Below are 26,380 nucleotides of genomic sequence, written 5' to 3'. Positions count from 1 at the left end.
TTCGGAGAAGTGTCCCAGAACTTACAACTTCCTTAACATTATATAAGGACAAATTTGGAAAGTTTAAAAACCCATTTCCAGTTACCAACACTAACCCATGTTTCAAATCTAAATTAATCTCAGAATTAATCTACATCTATCACATCCCTTGATTGAAAGAAAATTGCTGCATCCACTACAAAAATTCGCCTCGGCTGCCAAACTTTAAACTCTAATCATATTCCTTTAATATAAAAAAAGCCCTCCAATCATCATACTCCGCCCACAATGTACCTACAAACATTGATCGAGAACAAAAGGCTCAACATCTCCAACATTGATGTCAAGAATGTCAGATGATACTGTGAGAAAGTTTTGACTCTGATGTTTTCATCGCACATGTGGAACTCGATTCTGTCATCTTTTTGGTGATCTATATTCTCAGGTAATTTTCATGATTTCTACAAACTGATTGAAGTTAATATTTTACTTTGAAGGTTGTGAGTGAATTCAAAGCATATTTTGCATGATCTCTGATGAAAAATTCATGAATGTAACCATGGTTCTCCAAAATTCTGTTCTAAGCCTCTCCTCCCCCTTTTAGAGCAAGGTCAGGTAGTTTAATTGCCAATTTTAATAATTGTAGCACCAAAATTTGGCTGCATTTTCTGTATTGTGGTCAATATATATATTCATAACAAATACTGAAATCAGTATTTCAGTGGAAATGTGGGGTTAAGACTCTTGCTCAAAAATATTGATATGGGAAAGAATTGGTGAGAATTTCAATAAAAATAAAGTTAGCGTAAGAGGTTACTAATTTGTGAATTACCTTACAATTATATCTTTTGGAATATTTTGTAGACATCTACTTGTAATAGCGTTGGTTTTAATAGGATTTTTTATTCAAACATATCATTTGGAATATTTTGTAGACATCTATTTGTAATAGCATAGGTTTTAATAGAATTTTTATTATTCTGCAAAAAAGGTGTACTGTATCATGCATGCGATAGCATCGTGTGCAGCGGAGTACTAGGATGAATAATGTTATTCGATACACATGTATACTTTTGTATTTCCATATTCATGTTGTGTCAAAATCCTGTATTCTTTAATTATTTTCCGCACCATGTACATTTACCTTTATCATATCCTTACCTTGTACCTTGTAGCCTCTAGCAAGAATATCATAACAAGAAAAAGAAAATAAAAAAAGAGAATAATCCTTTGGTGCTCACAAATTCTTGTGTACCTCGGCTATATTCCATATTCACATATTTGTGATCTATAGGAGCATATTAAAAATAGGTTAGTAAGCTATAGGCCGATGCAGGAGCATTAGAAGTTCAAGGGTTATTTTCAGACTGCCTGATAGTTTCAGTCAATACTTATCCTAGGCGACACCAATCAACTCTCATTTGAAGCATTAAAAAGATTAATGACTCTATTTTAAAATGGATCTGATTGTGCATGAATTGGAGTTTGCTAGAAAAAGTTAATCTGCAGAATATTAAGGGAGAGTCAATCTGGTCTGCAGGGCCCTTTATGTTTCCTAGGATATATTTTAGTTAGTCAAAGTTGTCTTTTAAGTTTTCTATGTTGAGTTTCAATTTTCTAAAATTCTAATGGTTGAAGGGATGTTTCAAGCTTATATATATACACACACGCACTAATTGTCTAATGAAAACGACAGACTTTTGATTTGAGTTAAAATCCATTGATTGTAAGTGCTCTTCTGTATCTCTAAGGAGGCCCTTAAGAGTGGTGACCGCCATTTTTCTCTACAGTGGTGAATCTGTATATCTACAGTGGTAGGCTAACCACAATTATCATTGTTTATTCTAAGGTGATGTATTCTCAGAGTGATCGGCATCCTATCCTCATTTCCTCCTTTTTTTCCCCTCTCATCCATCTTACCCATTACGTCCTGATATCACAGGCAGTCCCGCTGGTGTCATGACGTTGTGTACATCCAGGACTCTACTAATTAAGGAATAAGCATGAAATGGTTTAAAATTAGCTAAGAAACCTTGGGAAGTACACCAACACATTAAACTAGAAAGCAGTTGTTCTCGCTTCATTTCTTTTCATGCTGGCTACTCACATGTTCTGTATTCTCTTCTTTCTTCTGTTACATCCCCACCCCTCCGTGAAAAAGAAAAAGATAAGAAGGATAACATAATTCCAAGTAGTGATTTTTTTATACAATATGCCATCACTGTCCTACATCTTCATCCCCAAGAAACCTACTACCAATATACAACAATGAAAAAAACTTTCCTTCCACGCTGTGATCTTCATCTTCAAGAAGGACTGAACATAATAATCTTCGATAATCTAACTTTCCATACAACAGTTACTGAATTGCCAGTTTTTCAGAAGATTTCCAGGTAAGGTATTGGTGATCATTGAAGATACCAGTCGGTGTTTCTTGTTAGGCGCAGGATTAAATGACATGAATATAACAGGTAAAGGGTGTAGAAGACTAGATTAAACCTGCATGATTGGTATCTGAATTAAATGACACAAATACCACAGGTAAAGGGTTACCTTTTTGTTTTTTATCCATGAAAGCTCATATATTCTTGTTTTCCTTTTTCTTTAATTCTTTAATTTGTGAATTAACCTTATTATGTAAAGCTCATTCTTTTTGTTTTCTCTCTTTTATTTTTATGTGACATTGTGGACTTATAATATATCATTTGCAAAGTGATTATCTAATTTTGAAAATACAATAGCTCCCTTGTCCCTACAATGATTAATATCAATTTATCTATTTTAAACGAAAAAGCGTGGATTCTTTTATAAAACCATTATACTTGCAAAAATATGTACTTTATACTTCCAAATTCTCCTCTTAATTTTCAAGGGTGTGGATTAGCTCGGAGCATTAAAGCAATGTTTCTTTTAGTCGATAAAATGAGTAGAGAGAGACTTTAAATAAGCGAAGATTTCCTTAACGAGTCAATTTGGAAGGTATCATATGTTCGGAAATAGTTTAAAATGGGTGAAGAAGTTCCTATCTATCATGGGAGTTGAGAATTAGGACAAATTTTCAAAACAGTCCTCTTTGGACTTTTAATTCCAAAAAAAGACCCATTTCCAACTTTATTTCATAGTGCGAAATGGTCCATTCATACATAAAGGGTGCTGAATTAAATGACAATAATGTAATCACTGTTTCCTAGTTAGGTGCTGGATTAAATGACATGAATACAACACAAATATAGTCAGTGCTTCCTAGCTACAACCTCACAGTATACCTAACCATTTAGAAAAATACATAGCAAGTTACAAAAAAATACATAGCAAGTTACAGAAAAATATAGCAACTTACATTGTATAGTACACTGTCCTCTTAACTATCATCATATCCTTAATTGTTTCCAAGTTCCAATCAAGCTCTTTCAGGTCTCCCTCTAGATCTCTTTGCCTCATTAACCAAGTAATGGGGCAAAAAGATTTAGAGATATACCTAAACCTGGTTGGAAGCAATTAAGAACAAAATGATAATGGTTTAACTTAATAGAGGAGATGGCCTAGAATAGAACGAAATCAAAGAATAGGGTTCGGACAAGAGCCCAACAGATTCTTTCATTTTCTCTTTATATCTAGAAGAAGGGAAATTGCATACAACATACACAATCTAATTTCTGATATATATTAAAAGAAAAAAAAGAACAGTTAAGTATCTTTGACTTTTTATAGTAGGAAGAATGGATAGTATACCTGCAACTCAATAACAAACTCTATGGAACCATCCGCAGAAGCTCGTTTACGATCTACACCCTCTGTCCTGTCCTGTTGCGGATCCAAATGAGCATCTTTTTCTCCTCTCTGTAACAAGACATTGTCATCTTCAAGGACCGAGTAACTGCTATCCGTTCCGAGAAATATACAAGAATCCAAATATTCCCCGTTCTGTAGCAGAATATAGCAATCAAATCACATCATTAATCATATTTAGGAAATAGAAAATAGTAAAGATATCTCCAAACAGAGAACTATACCACTATAGTAATATTTTTAAATTGCAGCCTCTTGCCACTTCCAACATAGATAATGGGTTCTGTGGCACAATCAGATAGTGTTCTCCCTTCAGCATCCTGTAGATACAATTGTCCCCCATTCCCATCATACACGAAATGATCAAATCGCTCGGCCTCAACAATAAGAGGTTTCTTTGGGCAAAGATAGAATACTGAGGCAGGTTGGACATAAACAGGTTGATTGAGAATAATTGCACCCCCAATCAGTAGGGGGTTATTATCCTCCCCACTAGATAGTGTGTCGCGAACAGAAGGAACGAAAAACTCAGCAATGGCAAGTAAGAAGTCAAGGGCCACAAGCAACTTCGGTCTCTGGATGCATAGAGATACACTTGTCAAAGCATTTTTAAAAATAGCATCAAGAATAAGCATTGAAGCGACTGGTTGGTTTCCAATCTTCTTAAGTATTTCTCCCTCTTGAGGGTCCTTCAAATGCTGACTGTTATCTTCTACATAAACAGATCTATGTCCAACTGCACCAGATTTTCCAATGGCAAGCCTGAGTTCCTCTTTGGTTCCTTCACGCCCATCAATGACTGAGAATCCTCTGAGAGTTGCAAAAAGAAAACCCTCTCCACAAGTATTTGCTTTATAAAGCATCCAAGCTCCACTTGCCTGCAACATCAAGAGAAAATAGAGGAACTCCAGAATCAGTCCAATGGCACATAGCGTTAGAGGAGCTTATAGTCTTTAGAAAAAGGCAATAAATTGATTGGGCTAGACTTATTACATACTCCTCTGGTTAAAAAAACGATGCATTGTTGCCAACTTCACAGAAAAATGACCCTTCATAGAGCTAAATTGAGAAAGATATGCATTTAAACCCAAAAAACCAAGTTGTGCTAAGGTCTTGCGGTCATTGTTTCTGTAAAACTGCCAACCCTCTGCTTTACCTCCAAGGCATGATTAGGTCACAGACGACAAGAACTACATACCTAGCATAAAGGTAAGTAGGAATTCTAAACAAAATGGTGGTACAAGATTCATATAGCTATGATGTAGATTCAGGGACGAGTACGAGATTCACCTTGGGAGGTTATTTTTCCCTTTTTCTCCTTTTTTTTGTTTTTTTTTTTTGTTTTTTTTTTTTTTTGGGGGGGTTGTTATCAATTAAATCATCTTATATTTTCTTGATTTAAAAAAGATTGTCATCTTCGCATAATGTGCATGAAAAAAAAAGAAAGAGGACATAAGAAGTTGATATATTATTATTTCTATTAGATCTTTAATTTAAAAATAAAATCAAAGTGCACATAATTTAACGACCAATCTCTAAAACAACTAATCTCTAAAAAAAATCCTACATAACTTCATGAACAATCTCCTAATATGTTTCTTAATTAAAATTTCTTTTTTGATATCTTAGTCCAATTATTAGCTCATATGTTTTGGTAAAGTTCAACTGATAAAATAAATAAACTTATGAATTTTAAATTAAATAAGTTTTTTTCCTCCCCCCCCCCCCCCCAAGTTTTTCAAGTTTTACTTATGATACAAGGTGGGACATGTTAACTTTTAAAATAAGATAAGAAAAACTGATACATAGAAAGTATACCATCTAATATATATAATTTAAGTTAGCATAGATAATTAATATAGAAAATGTTATATTGAAACTCTTAAAAACAATTTGTATTTCTACTCTATGTTTAACATTTATACATGCAACAGTAACTATGTTGGATGTACTTGTTGATTTGAATGGGTAAAAAGAAGTATAAATGATATTCTTGCCCTCAGATTTCCAGGCCAAAGATATGTTAGAAAGATCCTCTGGTGGCAATAATGTTAGAAAGATCCTCTGGTGGCAATATGATGAAACGGGAGGAGTACAAATACCACAGAGGTGTGCTGCATTTAATGCTCATCGTTCGGGAAACAAAGATTTCCAGTTTACCCTTACACCTTTAAATTAATACCCATCCAAAGACGAAGAAGAGGGGAAAGTTTCGATAACCCCACAATTTCTATAGTATATAGATGGGTATATATATTAAACTTAAAAAACTTGTAAACACATCAGTCACCCCTATGTAGATTCAACTGCGAATGAAATGAAGTATAGATAGTCTGCTCAGAATCAATCCATAAATCAACCAGCACTAACAGCAATGAATTAAGCATCTTCCACAATCAAAAAGCAACTATTCACAATCTGATAATATCTTCCCAGCAGCCAAATTGATGCAGGACAGATACAAATCTGAATTTTAAAAAAAAATAAACGATTTCATGAAGAACATTTTATCAGATTTAGTTTAATTAGGATTAGATAAATTAATTATAGTTTTATTTGATTTTACATTTTCCTTTAGTTAAGATCTAATCTGACGATATCTTTTTTTAATTAGGATGTTATTTGACGTTATCTCTTCTTTAGTTAGGATTTTTTATCTTCTTAGTTTTTCTATAAATAACATTGTATTTTGTCACTTGAGGGAAGAGAGAATAATGTTTCTGAGAAATCTACATGTGAATTGCAACTGATATTAGGCATGTACGGTGCTAGCATGTGAGGTGTTCCGATATTAGGCCCACATTTGTATCTTTTTCTATTCCTAAATGAAGAGTGCAATTTTATTATTTACATTTTTATTTTATTTGATCCATATGAGTTCATCAGGAATCTCCATCTTGCCATTCCCCATCACAAATGTACGTCATGTTTAGAATATTTAATGAATAACCACATACATCTAACCAGATTCAATACTTGCATAAGTCAAGAAAGATATATACTACGGTGTTGTGTGCTATACTTAAGTGGATCCAGCTTGAAATCTAGAGGATTATAAGGAATTGATGAGAACCAAACCTATAATTGGCTTTCCTAAGAAAGGTAAGACAGAACCAAGTATCTCAGGAGTCAATGTTTTAAAAAGCGGGCACCTGGCCTGCCTAGTGCCTAGGCAGTACCTAGGCCACCCGCCTAGGTCTTGAGAGTGCCTAGGGGCGTATGGGTCGCTTATGTGAACTGCACCACTTAGGTCTTGGTTGTGATTTCTTTCTTCGCAGCTTCCACATTCTCCAACCTCATTCAAACTCCTCCAGCATTCTTCACCAACTATGAACACCTCCTCTACCTCTGACCTTCGGCAAAACCTCCACAGCTTAAACAAAGAAAGAAATCTGCCTAGGTGCCAGTCTGGTGCCTAACGCTTTCTATAACATTAGAATTTATAATCAATTATTGTGATTAAAAAAAAGAAAAACCGCCTAGGCCCGCCTAGGCTCTAGGCATCGGGTCCAGCACCTTGGCCGGCTAGTGCTTTCTCTAAGCTTGTTAGAAGTTATAGGACACAATGTCATCACAACAAAGAAAAAAAACCTTACGAAGGCAAAACAGAAAATAACAACATAAGAAGATCCATCTTGCTATCATGAAGCATTAGGCACAAAATGCAAATGAATACCCACCCAAAAGTAAAGACCTCAAACTTAAGCCCCACATCAGTTTCCTTGCTTGAAAAAGAACTTATGAATGAACAATAGAAGGTGATTGCTGAACCAGTTAAAGAAAAGGATGAAATGTAGAGGTAGCCCTGAAAACTCTAAAGGCCCTTTCCCGAATAATCCAGCATTATGCCAACATTTAGGCGTCACAAGCAGCTCAAGCATTCTTCCTAACCATTTTCTCCATTTTACTAACATCTCGTTGACAAAATGCAAAAGTCAATGATTATTCAACTGACTAAATCAAAGCTTCCAGGATAGACACATAAGGCGAGTCCAAAGTTAATAATCTCTTCGTCCTGAGAACACACTGGACAGATAAAATGAGGCTCGCTCATTCCCTTTCTCCTTTATATTGTTACTCATGACTTCTTTATAATTAACTACAGGTGTTCATAAAAATATTAATTAACAATATGTGGACATTAACTTTCCCAAGAGCACTATCCTCCCACATTGGTCCAGCAAAATCCACCCTTGCGTCTTAACTGTATAGATACTATAAACCAAAGAAAGAGCTTGCATCATCTTTTATCATCCTACTCTGCAGTTGGAACCAAACCCTCAACTGTCATAAAACATTGCTTAAGGTAATTTTCTAATCAAACTCCAGAAATGAGCCCCCATCTCCATCACCTCCAGTCGATACAATTTCTAAGAAAACGCTTCTCTTCTGGTAGGCAGCACAGCGCTAAAGATCCTGAGTAATTTGTCAACAAAAGAAACCCTCACTGGCGAATGGATCCAAGCAAAACCTAATAAGAAGTATACTCTCAAAAGGCCCAACATTCCTCATCATTTCTTTCACCAAGATGAGGAAGAACAAAGTAAGAAAGGTCCCCTAGACTATCTAACATTAACCCTAGTCCTCATGCTCACACCTTTAAACTTTATTTCTTGAGAAAACCCATATTGGTTCCACAAATCAGCATCATGAGCCTCCATCACCTTACTAAACAGTGCCTACTTCATGTTCACATTTTCCACAAGAAACTATCTTAAGAGTCTCCGGTCTGCTAATGAGCAAAGGAGAGCATATAAAGAGGAATTTAAACTATATTTAAAATAAGTCCTTCCTCAGGTTTGTGTAAGCTTCCTTTTTAGAAATCTGAAAACATCCTCACGTTTGGAAAAAAAAGGAGAGCCCTCACTTGAGAAAAACAGCGAAAATGCCCTCACGCCTAGAGAAATCAACAGAAATTCTATCAACTTGGAAATTTTCAAAAAGAAATAATTTTGTCCGTTTCCTTGACAATTTAATTTACAGCACTCTCTATGCTACCATGTCATGCACACATCACGTGCAACAGAATACTAGAATTGATGAGAAGAACGTTGATAAGAACCAATCAATCCCTTGTTGATAAGACATGGATAAACCATTTCACCAAGATAATCTCTTGTTCAACATACATCAGACATTCATACTCTGCGGCAACATCCAACAAAATGTGTTTGTTTCGTATTTCTCACAAACTTTTCTTGCCCACTTGTGAGGAGTTTCCATCCTCATTGAAACACTACAGCTCTTTTTCCCTGAATACCAGGTAACTTTATAGGGTTAGAGCTCAGGGTACTAGAATATTGCTAACTAGTTGCTTCCAAATTTGGATGCTAGAGGATTTGAATAGGTTTAAATAAATTAGCCTAGGAGTCTGTGAGGGTTTATTGTACCCTTAGTTCTAGGCTAGATTGTTGAAATGCGTTTGGGACTTGACACATTTTTGGTAATCATACACATATTAGTAGTTAAATCCCTTCCGATGTTAATTGAAGTGCAATGAAGTGCAAAGGCTTAGCACATGCACGGCAATCTATCTATTGATATGCTGCATTGTCAGGTGCCTATGCAATGGGCTGGGTAGGCTTAGTACGTGCATGGGAATCTATCTGTTGATATGCTCCCGCTGACAGGCGGCCTATGCTATGAGCTGGGTGCGAGATTGGTGGTCTTTAAGGGAAGAAGGTGCTCAAAACTGAAAAAACAAAGTTTGTACGTAGAAATTAAATTCTGAAGGCAATTGACAATGAAAATCGATGTATCTGACAATTTCTCATGCACTGAAATGAAATGATCAGATCCTTACCCTCGCTTCACAAATTATCTGCTCACAATTCCAACATTGTTAGCAATGTATAAGAAACATCCTTTCTCACAAAAGTGCCATCTAACTCAGTGGGCTTCAACTATGCTGTCAAGAGGGTGCAGTGTTAAAAGGAAATTGCAGGGTTGTAGAGAGTGCTGCATCTAGCTATTCTCCAAGAAACAAGCACAAAATAAAAGCAAAAGAAAAACAAAAACTACATGGTAAAATCCTAACTGACTCTACAGACTAAACTGGAAGGATTCACCTTAAATAATCTCCTCAACACGAGCTTTGTTCAACATTCTTCAACAATGAATCTTTAGGGAGTTGAAAAGATCAAAGAGCTTGCAGTTCTAGATCTCATGTATGTTCCTAACCTTTTAAGTTTTAACCTCCACTGTTACAGAAACATTTACGTAACAGAGAGGCCAAATATGGACAAGGGGACCAAATGCAAATTGTGAGATATAGCATCCTGAATATATAAAAGGAGAGGTATAGAAACAAGCCTAGAAGTGGCAAAGTATACTAAATAGTAATAGTCCCTTCGTATATTGATTAACTACACCTTTAATAGCATTTCGCAGCAGAAAACAGTAAAACAGTACACAAAACCTTAACAAAGCAATAGATCATCCTCTCAAAAAATAAGAGATTTGTCCAACTTTCTTCATAACACCAAGATATTGAAAAAACAATGGGAACAGATCTCCTGCAGCCCAGAAATGAACTCATGAACCAGAGTGAAGAAAACACCAAAACATCTAACCTCGCGACAGAAACTGCAGAAAATGCGCATATTCGAAGATAAAGAGCAGTAATATTAAGGGTCTGCTATTTTTACAAATAAGAAAGGGCAAAATCAGTGTACATGTTCTCTAAGTAGGGACCATGCTTGTAATCTAGGTTCAATTATGACATTCTGTACCCATAACTGACATCTTACGGTTCATATTTTCATCATCATTAGCACGAAGTATGATATGCAGCCATAATCAATTGAATGAAATATGATATGCAGCAGTCATAAATATCAACACTATAATAAAATATCATTAGAACAACTTGTACCTGTACATTAGCTAGTGGTGAATCTCTAGATGAGCCTGCATGCAAAGAAAGCTCCACCAAAGTAATGGAGACTGAGGTTTTCATTGTTATCCATACTTCTTTATTCTCAATTTGAGATTTTATAGTGGTTGAAGGAAAAGAAGTGTGATCTTCCTCAAAGCCATCTGAAGAAATTCTCGGTCCTTTGTCCAACACAGGCACAATATGGGGAGTCTCGGATATGTTCGATACTGCACATTCTGTAATTATTTCATATTCCTTGTTGGACAGAGCTGCTTTCAACACCTCAATCTGAAATTGGAAAAGGTAAAGAATATCAAGGTACATTATCACCAAATAGACTTCAAGCAAAGTCACATAATGAAAGGTTGAAGATTTTTTTAGTAGCAAAATAACAGGTTTACGAACTTTCAAGATTTTATTATAACCTTGATTGCTGCTTCTGTGGTGGGAATTTGGTGCAATATATCTCGAAGTGACCTCTGAATAACAACAGAAAGCCCTTCCACATCTTGAATAATACTTTCACCAGATATTGTGTCATTGCCAACAGTTAAGTTGATGTCTTCGATCTGCCCAGCTAAACATGTAAATAGCTTTTCTAAAAGAAAATATTTGAGAACAGTTTGTATGGCCTTGAAGTATGCTATGAATGAATGATGCAAATGTCTCCTCTCAGTCAATACAAAACTCGAAGGGATATATGAGGTCCCTCAAAAAAGAAACAAATGTATGGTCAATAATATTAATTCCCTTGTATGCTTTCCTTGAGATTTCACAAGAAGGGCTCTTCGATGGAGCAGAAGAAAGCTCTAGATAGTCAGCTATTCCACATGTCTTTTACTTTAATCGGATCCAAACAAATATAAAGTAGAAAAGGCATAAGCAAAATCATAGAACACAAAAAAACTGAGAAAATGACGCAGGACTTAACTATAATAAAGAAAGCATCCCATGTGCTTTCTTGGGATATTAATTGTGGGGGTAGGGGAAAATATAAGTAACTAATTGGAGACAGATTATGTAAAAAGAAGAAATTTTCTAAATAAACCCATTTACAATTTTTTTTAAAAATCGACCCCATTGAGTTTTTATTACAAAAATCGACCCACTTTCTCGCCACATCAGCATCGTGGCGAGAAAGTGGGTCGATTTTTTTTAATCTCGTTCCTAAATAGTCGGGGTTGGCAAGCCCGACTATTTAGGAGGTCGCCTCCTATTTAGAAGCCAAATTAGTCGGGGTTCGAAAACCCAACTAATTTAATCACACGTTTAAATTGGTCGGGGTTGGGAACCCCGACCATTTCAAAATCCTAATTCGAAATGGTCGGGGTTTCCAACCCCTACCATTTAGCAGAAACATTCCACCCCCAGTCGACGATTTGGAAAATTGGCTAAGGAACAGAATAGTCGGGGTTGCTAACCCCGACTATTCTGTTCTGGGTCCCGCCCCTATATAACCCCCCAAACCATTCGTTCCCAGCCACCTCCCTCACTTAAAACCCGTCGCTGGTCTCCCCCAAGCCACCGATCTCGGATTCCAACCCTATTTTTCGACGAAATTTCAACGTGAAATATCTAATAAGTAATTTCCCTTCCTTCTCTCCTCTTTTAACACGTAAAAATCTAGGGTTTTCTCGCCAAAACGAATTTCTAGGGTTTGAACTCCATTTGTAGTGGTTTATTTAGAAAATTTATTATTGTTGTAGTTGAAATTAAACATTTAGGGCAAAAAATGTTCAAATCTAGGGTTTAGGATTTGGGGGTTTAGGGTTGTAATTTGGGGGTTAAGGTTGTAATTTGGGGTTTAGGATTGTAATTGATAATATTTTGTAAATTTTTTGTATTTAAATGATATAATTTTCTTTTGCATAGGTTGAACAATATGATTTTTATTGCTTGCTCTTATGGTGAAAAAATTAATTATGGAATGAATAATATGCCAACGTACGTTGGAGGGGTAACGACGCCGTTAATGATCTTGGAATAATATAGTTACTGTGACCTGGTTAATGAATTACACCGAGTTACGACAATTGACCCACGAGAGTACCGACTAAAAACAATATGCAATTGGCACATAACTTTTGATAGAACGTCCGCAGTTGAGATCTCAAATGATCATCATATGAGTATTATGTTTAATTTGAGCAAGTCGAAACCTACGAGAGAATTGTTTATTGAAAAGTTGTCACATAGTTTGTGCCAAATATTCAACCCTTCAGGAAAATTCTCACGTATGTTAGATTTGGGAGTTGAGTCTGATAGTTTTCTTTCTTCTTCGAGTGAAATGTAGCGGACTCAATTTCAATATCACAGTGGTGCACCTTCATTCGGTGGACTGTCAAATATCATGAACAATGAAGTCCTTTATGAAAATATGAGGTCGTTAAGAGGGGCAACAGTTAAAGATGATGAAAGAAGCAACGCCTCTGAAGGTTAAGATGAAGATAGTGCACCAATTGATAGCATGTAATTTATGAGTGAAGATGTTGAAAAGAATCCAGATTGGCCTGACGAGGCTTATGTTAATAATGAATATGTTGAGTACGAAGAACTACCACCCGACTAGTTTGAAGATGATGAGTGGATTCGTTCTTCCATAGTATAAGATACGCGCATTGGCCAAAGTTCAACTCATAGAGGAGATGATGACGTCCCTTTTAGAGTTGATGATTTGTTCGAGACTAAGGACCAATTGATTGATATTATTTGTGATTACTCAATCAAAAAGTTGGTCAAATTCAAGCAAATTAAAAACAATCGCACAAGTTATGAGGCAATCTGTTTTATGATTACACAGAAAATGTCGGGCCGAGGAAAATAAAGCTGATTACGCATGTCCATAGAAGTTGTATGTATTTACCGAAAAAAAACATAATGGGTATTTTAGGATCACAAAATACTGCAGTGTTCATACATGTAGCAATCCAATGTTCGAGCAAGATCACAGTGGTGCTTCTGCCTCTTACATATCGCGGTTGATTATGTTAAAATTAAAGAAAAAGCTTGAACTAAGGCCCGATAGCATAATTGAGAGTGCTAGATACGAAGTTCATTGAAATATCGTATCGTAAAGCATGGAATGCAAGGAAAATTGCTATGATAAAAATATTTGGTGATTGGGAGAAGTCATACGCGACACTACCTCAATATCTTAATGGGATAAAAAGAATCAATCCTGGATCTGAATACAAACTCATAACCAAATAGATCAATCCGGGAGTTCATCAATTCACCTCGGTATTTGGGTATTTGGTCCTTCGATCGAGGGATTTAAATTTTATCGGCCAGTTCTTAGCATTGATGGTACATATTTATACGTTAAATATAAGGGCGTATTGCTTGTCTCTACAGGAGTAGATACAGATGGTGACTTATTTCCTTTGACCTTCGCAGTTGTGGAGGTCGAGAACAGTAAAAATTAGGATACGTTAAATATAAGGGTGTATTGCTTGTCGTTACAGGAGTAGATGCAGATGATGGCTTATTTCCTTTGACCTTTACAGTTGTGGAGGTCGAGAACAATGAAAATTAGGAGTGGTTTTTTTATTGCATTCAATTATATATTTTTGATGTTTTGCCTCTTAGGAAAATTACTTTTATATTTGATAGGATGAAAGGTATTCCAAGAACATTGTACAGGAGATTTGGCTCTCATAACAATCATCGTTATTGTTTACGACACATTAGATCTAATTTTAAAAAAATCTTTGGTCAAATATATTTACAAAACTTTCTTTGGCAGACGGGTTGTGCACTCGAAACATGTGTGTATGATCGGATACGGGAGAAAATGAAGGTATTATCTCCAGCTACACATGACTGGATTGAGAGTAGTTTGGGGAGTGATTACGAGGACCGTGGGCACTAAGTAAAGATGGGGGAATCGGTTCTGCATGATGATAACTAATTGTTTTGAAAGCTTCAACGGGTACTTAAGGGGGCTCGAGCAATGCCCATACAGGCATTGGTTGCGAGGACATTTTATAGATTAAATTTTTATTTTGTCAAGCGGTAAGAGAATGGGGCACAGTGGCACTCGTTGACACCAAAAAATAAAGAGATTGTAGGAGCTCGTGTCAAGCAGACGAGATTAAAGAAGATTGTTAGATTTATTGCAGATGAATGGCAGGTTACAGACATTCACGGTCATAATTACACCGTCAATTTACGAGTGACACAATGCACATGCACTTGTAACATACCAGAATTACAAAAATTATCATGTTCACATGTTATAACGGTTACGTCCAAGCAATTTGGGGGGCAAACACTTCGTATTACACATACGCTTATAGAGATTCATACAAGCAGTGTTTTCATTCCATTGTAGATAGTCTTTACTGACCACCCTATAAAGGACCGCATGTATTACCTCCTGAATATAAGAGACAAGTCGGACGCTCGCCATCAGTACGTATTAAAGGTACGATGGAGGAGTGTGGAGGGTTGTCATGGAGGAGTGTTGTGTTAGCTTATCTGTATAGGGAGATGACCAAAGTGACACTCATACAGAACAAAGAATTCAAGATTTGCCTCACTTTGCTGCAAATATGGTCATGAGAGAAATTGCATTTGAGATGCCCAGATTTGAGGGAGACACATGCTCTCGATGGTCATATTCTGTTAGGATGTAAGTATTACTAAGTTATTTTATAATAGATATGATTACATGTAATTTTATACATTTATTTTAATCTATACTAATCCTTTCATTTATAAAATAGATGGAATGTGTCCAGATCTTGACAAACCTCACCAAAGGGCCATGAAAACTTCTACAGGAACGAGCTTGATCAAATGGAGGATGAACATGTATTAAATCATAATATCTAAATATATTCAATCAAATGATATGTAAATTTACTTATTTACTTAATATTTTTATAGGTCAAGTGGATGTCCTATGAAGTAGTTTCGGAGTCACTACCAAATATTTGCAGGAAATGTGAGGATGTATGGCGTGCTCGCGTCCCGATCATGTTTTGAGATTGTCGAGATACACGTGCCCGACCGTGTGCTCCGACAATTTGAACTACAACATGTTCTGGACCCTGTAGAGAGAATAGAGCGAAATCCCAGAAAATGTGCACATCATACAAATTGGAAATTAATTCGACTTGCTTACATCCAGAGGTGGGAGTTGAGGGAGGAACAAGTAGTGATAGAGAGGACTGACGCACCAGACCTAGGTGTGTACTTGCACCTGACCGATGGATATTTCAGGAGAACAAAGCCCCCAAGGAGTACATGCCAAGAGGTCTAATTAAGAGAGAATTGGTAAATGTATAGGCAAAATATACAATTATTTTGTGATTATTATTTTATTACCATCCACTTACTAATAATTCTCTTTTGCTTTTTATCCTATAGGTACAAGAGCTCGATGAGATTGCTAATATGTAGCTAATATGGCACATGATGCATTGAGAACGACTATCGAGCCGGGGGCGAGGAACACGTTCCTTCACATAATAAAAAAGATTCAGTCTGCTCTGAAGAGGACGCGTAATGCGAGACGTGATAGACATGAGGAGTGCCTCATAGGGTACGCGCATTGATGGTTCCGAGGACACACGGAAGCAGGCTCAAGCCGTGCACATGATGAAGCTGGCGGCTCATAGCAAGCTCAAGCCGGATGTTCACAGCAGGTTCGAGTCGATAAGGATGTCATGCGCTCCCATCTTCACACAACCGGACGAGGATCTCATCCGAGCTCACGTCGAAGGTGAACAGGGAAGGGGGAGAGGAAGAAGAGGGGGAGAGAGGGAGAGGGAGAGGAAAGGGAGTTGTAAATATTTGTTAAGTTTCGATATACTTGATAGGATGCTTGCGTTTGAAATTGAATGTTACATATCCGATTGAGTATGGATTATTAGTAAGTGAATTGCATGGTATATATCTGATTGATTATGGATTTTTAGTAAGTGAAATGAATGTTTGCGATTATTGATTGGTATGTGTTATTTGTGTTTGTGATTGCATTGTGAATTGATAAATGTGTACCAAGAGTTGGTGGATTGATATGTATTAATAGGAGTATGATTTTCCAGCTGAATGTGGGCTGGAAGATCTCTACAAAATAGTCGGGGTTGGGAACCCTGACTATTTTGTGCATAGCGTGCACGAAATTGTCGGGGTTCCCAACCCCGACTATTTTGCCTTTGCCAATTCCCAACTCTTTTGAAACTTAGCAAATGTCTCTGCTAAATGGTCGGGGTTGGGAACCCCAACCATTTCGAACTAAGACTTTCGAATTGGTCGGGGTTCCTAACCCCGACCATTTAGAAAGTGTGCTAAATTAGTCCGGGTTTCGAACCCCGACTAATTTAGCTTGTAAATTACCCAGGACGCCCAAAATAGTCGGGGTTAGCAATCCCGACTATTTAGCAACGCATTAAAAAAAATCAACCCACTTCGTGGTCACGATGCTGACGTGGCCACGAAGTGGGTCGATATTGTAAATAAAACAGGAGTGGGTCGATTTTTAAAAAAGATGCTGACGTGGCCACGAAGTGGGTCGATATTGTAAATAAAACAGGAGTGGGTCGATTTTTAAAAAAAATTAGAATGAGTTTATTTAGAAAATTTGTTCTATGTAAAAAATTACTCTAAATCACTGAGCACCTTAATGGTCATTATTTCGAGGTGAACCGCACTTATTTCATCCTTGTTCCCGCCAAGCCAATGGAATGTGTTCTGAACAGTAATATGCAACACATCCAGCTCTAAGTAACTGCAATTCAATGGCCAAATTAACAAAAATTTAAATAATGCCTTTGATCAAAAGTAAATGCACATCTACGTAAATTTGAAATCAACTATAAAATAGCTCATAGAATTACTCGCTACTGTATGTATGCCTGGGCATCAGAATTATAGGCCTACTTAGTGAAAGATCTAATTTCATTGCAGGCGATCCTTCAATTTCAGTTGTACTGACCCACTTCTCTGAATTTGTTACTTGATCTTTCAGCTTAATGAAACTCTCTGAATTGTTAGGTACAAGGCCCATAAAGTAACTAACAATCTGCACATAAAGAATTCAGTCAAAATGGCAATTTGAACAAAGTTAAAAGAGAATGAATCTTAAATATCCTACCTCCTGAACAAAACGGTGCAAATAAACTATTCTAACTTCTGAGAGCTGGCCTGTAAGACTATATTCATAACCACAGTAGTCTTCATCGTCTGCACTAAATGAACTGAAATCGAGCTGCACATTACAGGTTGTCATTTAACAGAGGAACAAGTCATATGATGGAAAATCTAAATTTAACATGGAATAGGAAATGTAATCAAAATACACTTTTCCAAAAATACTAGTATTAAAAGGAGTAAGTACTAGATATAATCAGAAATAGAAATGAAAAAGACAAAAGTATTCAAACTAGCAATTCCAATTCAAAATTTGGAGAAAGGGGAGATCAAGAGCTTGAGAACAAAAGAAACCAGAGTCAGAAGAGAGCAGAGATAGAGCCAAAAAGAGGGAAATTGAAGAAAAATCGCAAAACAGGAAAAGAAACTCACTTGATTGTCGAAATAAGGATCCACCAGTAGAAGAAGCAAAGTTTTTAAAGAAAATTAACTCTTAAATTCTAAGCCGGCTCACTGGAATGGTGAACTGGGTTGTGTTCTATTGCAATCCATATTGATAGCATTCCCAGTCACCGTACATTCGACATGGATCGTGTTTACAAGACCATTCTGTGAACCATACAACTACAGTTTGGGGTTACAATTTCATACTCTAAATCTAATACACAATCGACTTAGATGGTGTCAAAAGACCCTTCCACTCCACCAACCTCCAAAGTTGTAGCAAAGGTTGACGGTTATAATACTGTACTCTTAACATGCCCTTAAAGTTGAGCCATTTCATGGGCAGAAACCTAGACTCGCACATTGGTCTCTTTTTTTCTACATCTTCTTTAGATTTGTGGCTGGTGGCTTTGAACCTGGGTTGATCTAATAACATATCAAAGGACCCTTTCACCACAAAACTCTGAAGTTGCAGTGATGGTTAAGGGTTAAAATTTTATACTAACAGCTGTAATAAAATTAAGATGGGTTAGGTGAGTCTGAGTGATACTGGATAAATCAGAGAGATGCACACACAAGTACAGACACCCCAACCCCTTTTAAACAGCTTGATAACACAACTTTTTTACCATGAATTTCGGACTTCAAAAATAAATGATTTAAAGAATAGTTTGCTATGAAACATAACTTAAAACACTTTATTAAAAATTTATACAAAGTATTTTAAACAGAAAGATATGTACCTCAAATAAAGTTCATGTACCAACTCCAAACCAGTAACACAACCAATACTACGCCACCGGCCCCAACCCCCCCTCGCCCCCCCGAAAAAATAAAAACAACCCAGAAATTAAAATTAAAAACGCCAATCAAAGAACAGAGTGAAGAGATTTTGGAGTAAAATAAAAAATACAAAGTTCATGTCCTGTGTCATATGTAGTGGGAAAATCTTTTAGTAGAAATGGCTATAGTTTGTGTCTCAAAATGTCATCTTTATTATCCAGGATCTTCCAGAAATTCTAGGTTCAGTTATGAAGCACAGAGCAAAGTCAACAAACTCAAAATAGGTGACAAAGATTTTATAATGGGCTATCAACATAACCACTTTGAGTTCGTAGGAAGATAAAATACAAGCAAGGTTGTGCCGAAAAACAACTACTGGGTAAATAGCGACCTACCTTTTATTTGCAAAAACAGTAGAGAAGACATTCGGGGTGATATACTCATCTTTGAGGCACAAAGTAAGACAACCAAACCAAATGGAAACACATCCCTAATGGTATGATGGACCAGAAGGAATTTATTACGGCTTAAAGAAGGCTGCTTAAAGAAGGCTGCTCTAAAAGTTCTATTTGACCACAGATATCGCATATTTTTAATATTTTACACAAAAAACAGTTTCAACTTAAAACATCTCGAATGTGATTCATGAATTCCACAAAGATATTTCACTATTTTTGTACACATCATGATCACGATCAAGAGAGAGAGAGAGAGAGAGAGAGTAAAATTATACATAAGCCCTACACATTGGCACGACAAGAGATAGTTAATCAGAATAGAAAGAAAATATTTAACAACACTAACTTTAAACAAAGATCCCAGCATAGGCACTACAAGAGATAGTTAATCAGAAAAGGAAGAAAATATTTTCAAAACCTAACTTTAAACAACGATCCCAACGGAATGCTTCCAAGCAAGGTTTTAAATATCAGATGTCGGGGAAATATCGGATGACCAAAATTCATATCGGATTGCGGATATCGGGGAAATATCGAGGATATGTGGTAAATACCGGAATGCCATAATGAATGTTTGCATACATAGTATAATGCATTAACATGTAATCTCAACATATGTAATGAAATTTAAACATACAAAATATGAATACTATATGTTTAGGATCACAAATCAACCTTCTAAAACAAACAAAAGTGCAAAGCAACGTTGCAACATTCGATCTGCTTTTTTTAGGGTAAAATGTCATTTGATATAATGGGGAAATCTTGATATCTTGCCCAAAAATTCCAAACATGGTATATTATTTTGCAACAAGTTATATAAAAAGATATATTGGTCCACATATCGGCTAATATATCGGCTATATCGGGGATTTATCACTCAAAATAGCCAAAAAGCGGTAAAGGATATTTAAAGACCATATCGGTTGCGGCAAGCCCTGTAAAAGGATATATCGGGGGATATATCGGGCCATGTGGGGGATATTTAAAACAATGCTTCCAAGTAAACCCCAAACTTCTTGAACAACACATCAATGAAAAATAAGAAGAGCAACATGAAATCGATCACAATGTATAGATGAATAATTATTTTATTTATATTATACAAATCAATAATATGATACAAATGTATGCATATTAGATGCAAATCGTACCTCAACAAATGAACTCCCGCCAGGATTTCGCATATCACAGACCCAAAAGTATGAATGAGTGCTGGGAAGCCTATCATCACTTATTTTCAGATTCCCAAGGGCAGCTTTGATACTAAATGAGGATGGAAAGACCTTACAGGACATCGAATGGTAGATTAGTCAAGAAGGAATAAGCTGAGAAAGAGAAGTATATATGCTGGCAAGCAAACCTTAATATCAGTCAGCAAATTATTTTGTGATAAAGTAGCAAGAGAAATCCCTTCTTCATCCATCAAGAAAATTTGTGCCCTCGCCATATTCAATGTAAGGTGAAAAATGACTCTGGTTTTTCCTTTACCAAGCAATCCTTCAACAACTGGCTCCGGGGCAGATGAGTCTGGCTCACATGCTGAACCACTAATTGATGCCTCGATCACGGCAGCAGAAGGTTTATCAATAGAAGTATCAGAGTTCCATTTCTCCTCCGTGACGTTAATGTCATTTATGAATTCTAAAATTGCAAGAATAGTAGGCCGATGGCAAAAAAAGGACAATGTAGCAAGAGTTATCACAACCTGAAAGAACCATTCAAATTAATAAATGAAGTTGCCTTGAATCACGAAGTTCATATAGTAACTTGGTGACATGAAAACTATGAGATAGTACTGACCCGATTATCCAGGTTATCATAATGAGGAGAATCAGCATTGTAGATTACTATTTGAGCTTTAACAAAACTGTCCAAAGTATCAGCTGTCTCCAATTTTAAGCTTTCATTTTGAAGTTCAGAATCAGGAATTAAACCAGGAATGCGGCTAAAAGTTGGTGGTTCCATAGAAGATCTCATTGCGGAAAAGGAAGGTTGAGCAGTGGAGTATTCTGACATGCTTCCAAGTCGACTTACAGAACGATCACCTGGGTCATCCAAATCATCTGATGCTTCAAAGAACTTTTCCTCATCATCAGTTGAGTTTAGTTGATTATTGCTAATTTTCTGCCAATCAAGGACAGAAATGGATGACGAATCGCTGACTGTGGATTGTTCAGTGTTATTTATAAATGATCTCGCAAGATAACGGGGCCGAGCAGTTCGAACACAGCAAAATTGATCTTCAATTTCTAGCGATTTCAGTACAGTTCCAATCAGAAGGTTGTTCGCCTTAATTGAAAGCTCAACCTGTTCTAATATGAATCAATCATGGACAAGCAGAGGCAAAAATTACAAAATAGGACAAATGTAAATCACAAATATAAATACCTGACCACCTGCTGCACGAAACTCAAATAAACGTTTCTCATCACAAAGAAGCACCTTCTTGAAACTTTGGTTGCTCTATAATAAGAAAATAATGTGTCTCTTAGGATCCAAGAAAACAAAAGCAGGTCACTATCTACAAGTTTCACATTTTACCTGATAACTACAACTAAAACAGATTCTAAGTTCATCAAGAACCCCACAGACAAACAATTTCTCCATGTTCCCGAAATCAGTTATTGCACTATCATTGATGTCTTTAAATTCTGAAGGGGAAGAAACTTCTGCAGTAATGGAAGATGGGCCCTGTATGCAGAGATGAAGGTTTCTCATAAAGTTTCAGAGATAGGAACATGAAACCTAAGATTCCTTAATGATCAGGGAACCATATATTGAAAAGAATTCCATTTATGGGGCAAAAAATGATAAGTTTATCTCAGAAATATATATTACAGCAAATTACAAGATATATTAGAAAGTCTCAATCATTTTGCTTAACTTTTTTGTCACTTTATGTTCAACATAATTTCCATCCAAACAAGAGTTCTAGTTTATGCAAAAATTGTTTACATAAGCTCCGCCTTATCTGCATCTTCGATTGCTTTACACAAATGCAAACGTATGCTTTCGAAAAGAAGCTTGAGAACTAGTTAGGAAATAGCCTCCAATGTTGGGAATCTTCCAGAAGCATTTAAATATTTTAGGTTCTTAAAATTTAAACTTACAATTGGCTGTAAACTGAGAAGGGAAAACCACAAAAGGGTAAGCGGGGGAAAGCAAATTATATTTCTATGTTAAGAGTCCAAACATGAGCTCTAATTTACCTGAACAATGTTCATATAAATTACAGTCTGATTTACGTCTTCAATTGCTTACAGTTAGCAAATGTATGCCCAAAAAATAAGAAGCCTGAAAAACTACTCTGAAGAAAAAAACAGCTTTGAATGCGAGATTCCTATGAAAAGCATTGAAATACTTAGAGAACTTCCAGTTTAAACTTACAATTTTCAATCAGAAAGTACTCATTCAACTTTTAGCAGTGCAAACAGGAGGAGAGTAAATTAGAGTGAAGCAATGGCGGAGACAGTGGGCCAGGGTGGCCATGCCCAATGGCGGATCCAGAAAATTTTCCTTGGGGGGCAAAAGACAAGTGTTTATTTATCTAAAAGTAAATATATATATATAATATTATAAAACTATAATACCTAATGAGAATATACTTAATACACTTTATTGTGGAAAATGTGAATGGATCTTCACTTTTCAACGGGCTAATTTTTAAATTGTTACTAATTTCTTTAATTAGCTTGTGCCCTAGGGCGCACTTTTTGAAACTTATGGGGGCGAATGTAATATTTGCATACACTCATGCACTCGATCTACACCCGGCTCAATTCTAGTCTTTTTTCATAAAAGACCTTTCTCATACTCTCATCTACATATCACCTAACAAACTTTCCCTTAATCATTCCTCTGACCACAAAAACTTGCCCAAACCAATCTCAAATACTCCCTCCTCTTACTACCTTCTATCCCCCTCCCTCCTTCCCTAACTACCCTCTTCTACTCACTCTCCCCCTACCTCGTTTTCCCTCTAAATCTCACCCTCTACCAACATCCTCGAAACTTGCCTCCCCTACCCCTCCCTCTACTACTCCTCTTCCTCCCTTCCATACTCTCCCTCTCTTCTCTCTCAACTCCCCTCCCTTCTCTACGGTTGGTGCTGCTCTCTCTCTTGGCCCCCATTTCTCACCTCTCTATCCTCCCCTACTCTATTGCTATTCTGTCACTCCCTAATTAAAACATCCTGCCCTCCTGATCCTCCTTCTACCTCCTCCCCCTACCTCACTATCTACCACCTTCTCTCCCTCTCCTATCCTCCTCTACCCTCCGTCCTCCCCATACCCTCCTCTCCAAACTACCCAAAACCTCCTCCTGCTCCCATCTTCTACTTTTCTCTCTCCCCTCCTTCCCCCTCTCTCCTCCTACCCACCCTCCCGCCTACTCCTCCCCCCTATCCGTCCCCTCTTCTCTCCCTCTATCCTATATCTCCTCCCTCATTCCTCTTCGGTTCCTCATTAACTCTCCCTCTCCTAACGTCTGCGCAACCCTTTATCCCCACACCTCTCTCCCTCCTTCCCTCTACCCCTCCCTCCTCCACTTCCTAATCCTATACTCTACGTCCCTGCCTCTCATCTCCCTATCCTCTCCCCCCCCACACACTAACACCCACCGGTGGCGTTGGCTCCCTCTCGTGGTGTCTCCTCCGGACGGTATACATGCTATTCTTCATAAATTTTAGGTGAACTGCAGCCCCTACTAGATTTGAATAGATCCGCCCCTGGCCTCCCCGCGTCGGCGCTGATCGGCCACCACCAAAAAATATGCGGCCTGTGAGCGTGAGAGGGTACGTGATGGTTTGTGTTGATGTGTGCGTGTTGCTGCGTGTAGAATCTTTAAATTTTTGAAATTATACCCTCTACTCATTGAAATTGCTACTCGGTTCCCAAATTCTTAAGTAGTTTCAAACTAATCCCTCTAATTGCTACGGCTACTCTTAATTGGAAGGAATAATTTCAAAATGACTTATTTCATATAAATTTCAATGATTTGAAGAACTTATACAAACTATGAAAGACTTAATAAGCTAATATTGATTTAACTAAAAGTAATTGTTCAGGCAATATACTTAAGTTAAAGGCTAGTGTAGCTAGTGTATTATATAAAGAAAGGGCAAAATGATCATGTCCCCTTTAAAGTATTGGTCAACTCTCAAGTTGCCCCGTAAATTATCAGCATGCCTATTTTCCCACTTAACCTATGTATATCTGCACAATATGATCATTTTGTGAGCCTACACTCAAATATTTAACAATTTAATGACGAGATAGTTTTTTTACATTTCTTGTACTTTTTGTAATTTAAAAACTGATTTTTTTTAAATTCATAAAAGGGGTTCAATGGTAAAACATTTTGGGGAAAATTAATTAAAAAATGATGTTTAGTTTGAGAATAAAGGACAAAAAGTGATAAAGACCTTTGAAGAAATACAAAAGAACACTATTATGTCATGGATCTGTAAAATATTTGACTATAAACTATTTGAATGTAGACTCACAAAATGAACACAATGAAATCACAAACATAGTTTGAGGGCAAAATAAGTAAATTGACAGACTATGACGGAACTTGAGAGCTCACTAATCCTTGAAGGATGAGTTAGGTCCTGTATAAAAGAGTTGTGTGCTGTGGATGACAATGGTCGAGTGATTAAGTTATGAGCCTATTGATGAAAAAGACTAAGAGGCACAACCAAAAAATTAGTAGATATGATATTACCGATCCCCAATTAAAAAAAATCCTTCTTCTTCCTTTTCTCAAGCTATATTTTCTAGGTTTCGGATAAAAATAAGAATAGTTGTTGTGAGTTCATTCTTCGGGTGCTGTGGGTTTGCATTTTGGTCAAAAATGTTAGAATTATCATCATCTACATGATCTGTAGATCATCATTTGTAAGTTATTTTAATTCCATACTATTCAGAGTTGTTCAATCTGAAAAGAATTTCTTTTTCATATTTTTTTTCTTTTTTTCTTTTTCCTTTTTTTCCTTTTTTTGGCATATAATAATACAATTGTGAATTGAGATTCATACTTATATGTGGTTTTGCATTTTGTGGTGGTATTATGAAATAGAGTTCTTCCAATTTGTTTAAGTTCATATTATAAATAGATATATAAAAATAGATATATGAAATTGCATAATCTATAGCATATTGTTGAGCTATCATGTCTTCAAAAAGATTAGAATTTGTAGTTATGATTATGTAAAAATCAACTCCAATTAGTTCATTTTTAAAACGAACCTTTAGAAGATTGGAGAATGTTGATTCATGATGGATGATATGTAAAAATGATTCAAGTATCATGAAAATATATTTTTTAAACCTTTATCCTAGGTTCTTCTTTCACATAATAATTACATAATTGAAACTATATTATACATTGTCATATTTGATCTTTTTTGAGTGATGTAGTATGTAGTTGTATCTTGAGCCCCCCCCCCACCCCCCCCCACCCCCAAAAAAAATAAAAAATAAATAAATAAATAAATAATAAATAAAAAAAAACCCCAATAACAAAAAAACCCTCCCTAAAAGAAAAAAAAACAAAGAAAAGCTTGACTCCAACCCCAGAGTAATAAATTATGATTCTAGGAGAAAAATAAGAGAATGAAACTAACAAGTTGTAGAATTAACACTTAAACCAATAGCCAATCTAAAAATTCTTTCCTATAGCATATGTAACCTAACAAAATCATCATCAAGTGTCAATATAAAACAAATAGTAGGGTGCATTTCTTTTTAGCTCTATTTTAAAATTTTAGGTGACGGAGCAACGAGGGTTAAACTCCTACTCTGAACCCCACCCACCCAACAAAAAACACATTCCCAAATACAAAAGAAATAGAAAAAACAGCTACATGGGAAGGCCGGAGGAAGAAAAGAGCGTAGAATGTGGTCAAACAACATAATTTGCCATAGGATGAAAGGAAAAGAGAACCTCA

General features: G+C 36.4%; 1 protein-coding gene across 1 annotated transcript in view; it reads right to left on the bottom strand.

The window, feature by feature from the left end:
• Nucleotides 1–26,380, bottom strand: part of LOC109838824 — a 103,596-nt gene that overhangs the window by 25,093 nt on the left and 52,123 nt on the right. Inside the window, exons 22-33 of the mRNA XM_020407247.1 lie at nt 21,973–22,122; nt 21,820–21,894; nt 21,232–21,738; nt 20,792–21,136; nt 20,583–20,714; nt 17,748–17,861; nt 17,491–17,675; nt 17,273–17,381; nt 11,071–11,214; nt 10,643–10,933; nt 3,993–4,646; nt 3,712–3,903 (exon numbers count right to left, since the gene is read on the bottom strand). Of these exons, the coding sequence (XP_020262836.1) occupies nt 3,712–3,903; nt 3,993–4,646; nt 10,643–10,933; nt 11,071–11,214; nt 17,273–17,381; nt 17,491–17,675; nt 17,748–17,861; nt 20,583–20,714; nt 20,792–21,136; nt 21,232–21,738; nt 21,820–21,894; nt 21,973–22,122 (2,898 nt within the window). The remainder of the gene's footprint in view (nt 1–3,711; nt 3,904–3,992; nt 4,647–10,642; nt 10,934–11,070; nt 11,215–17,272; nt 17,382–17,490; nt 17,676–17,747; nt 17,862–20,582; nt 20,715–20,791; nt 21,137–21,231; nt 21,739–21,819; nt 21,895–21,972; nt 22,123–26,380) is intronic.

Source organism: Asparagus officinalis, chromosome 4, assembly GCF_001876935.1.
Source record: "Asparagus officinalis chromosome 4, Aspof.V1, whole genome shotgun sequence".
NCBI classification, from domain to species: Eukaryota; Viridiplantae; Streptophyta; class Magnoliopsida; order Asparagales; family Asparagaceae; genus Asparagus; species Asparagus officinalis.
This window is presented reverse-complemented; position numbering and strand designations above follow the sequence as displayed.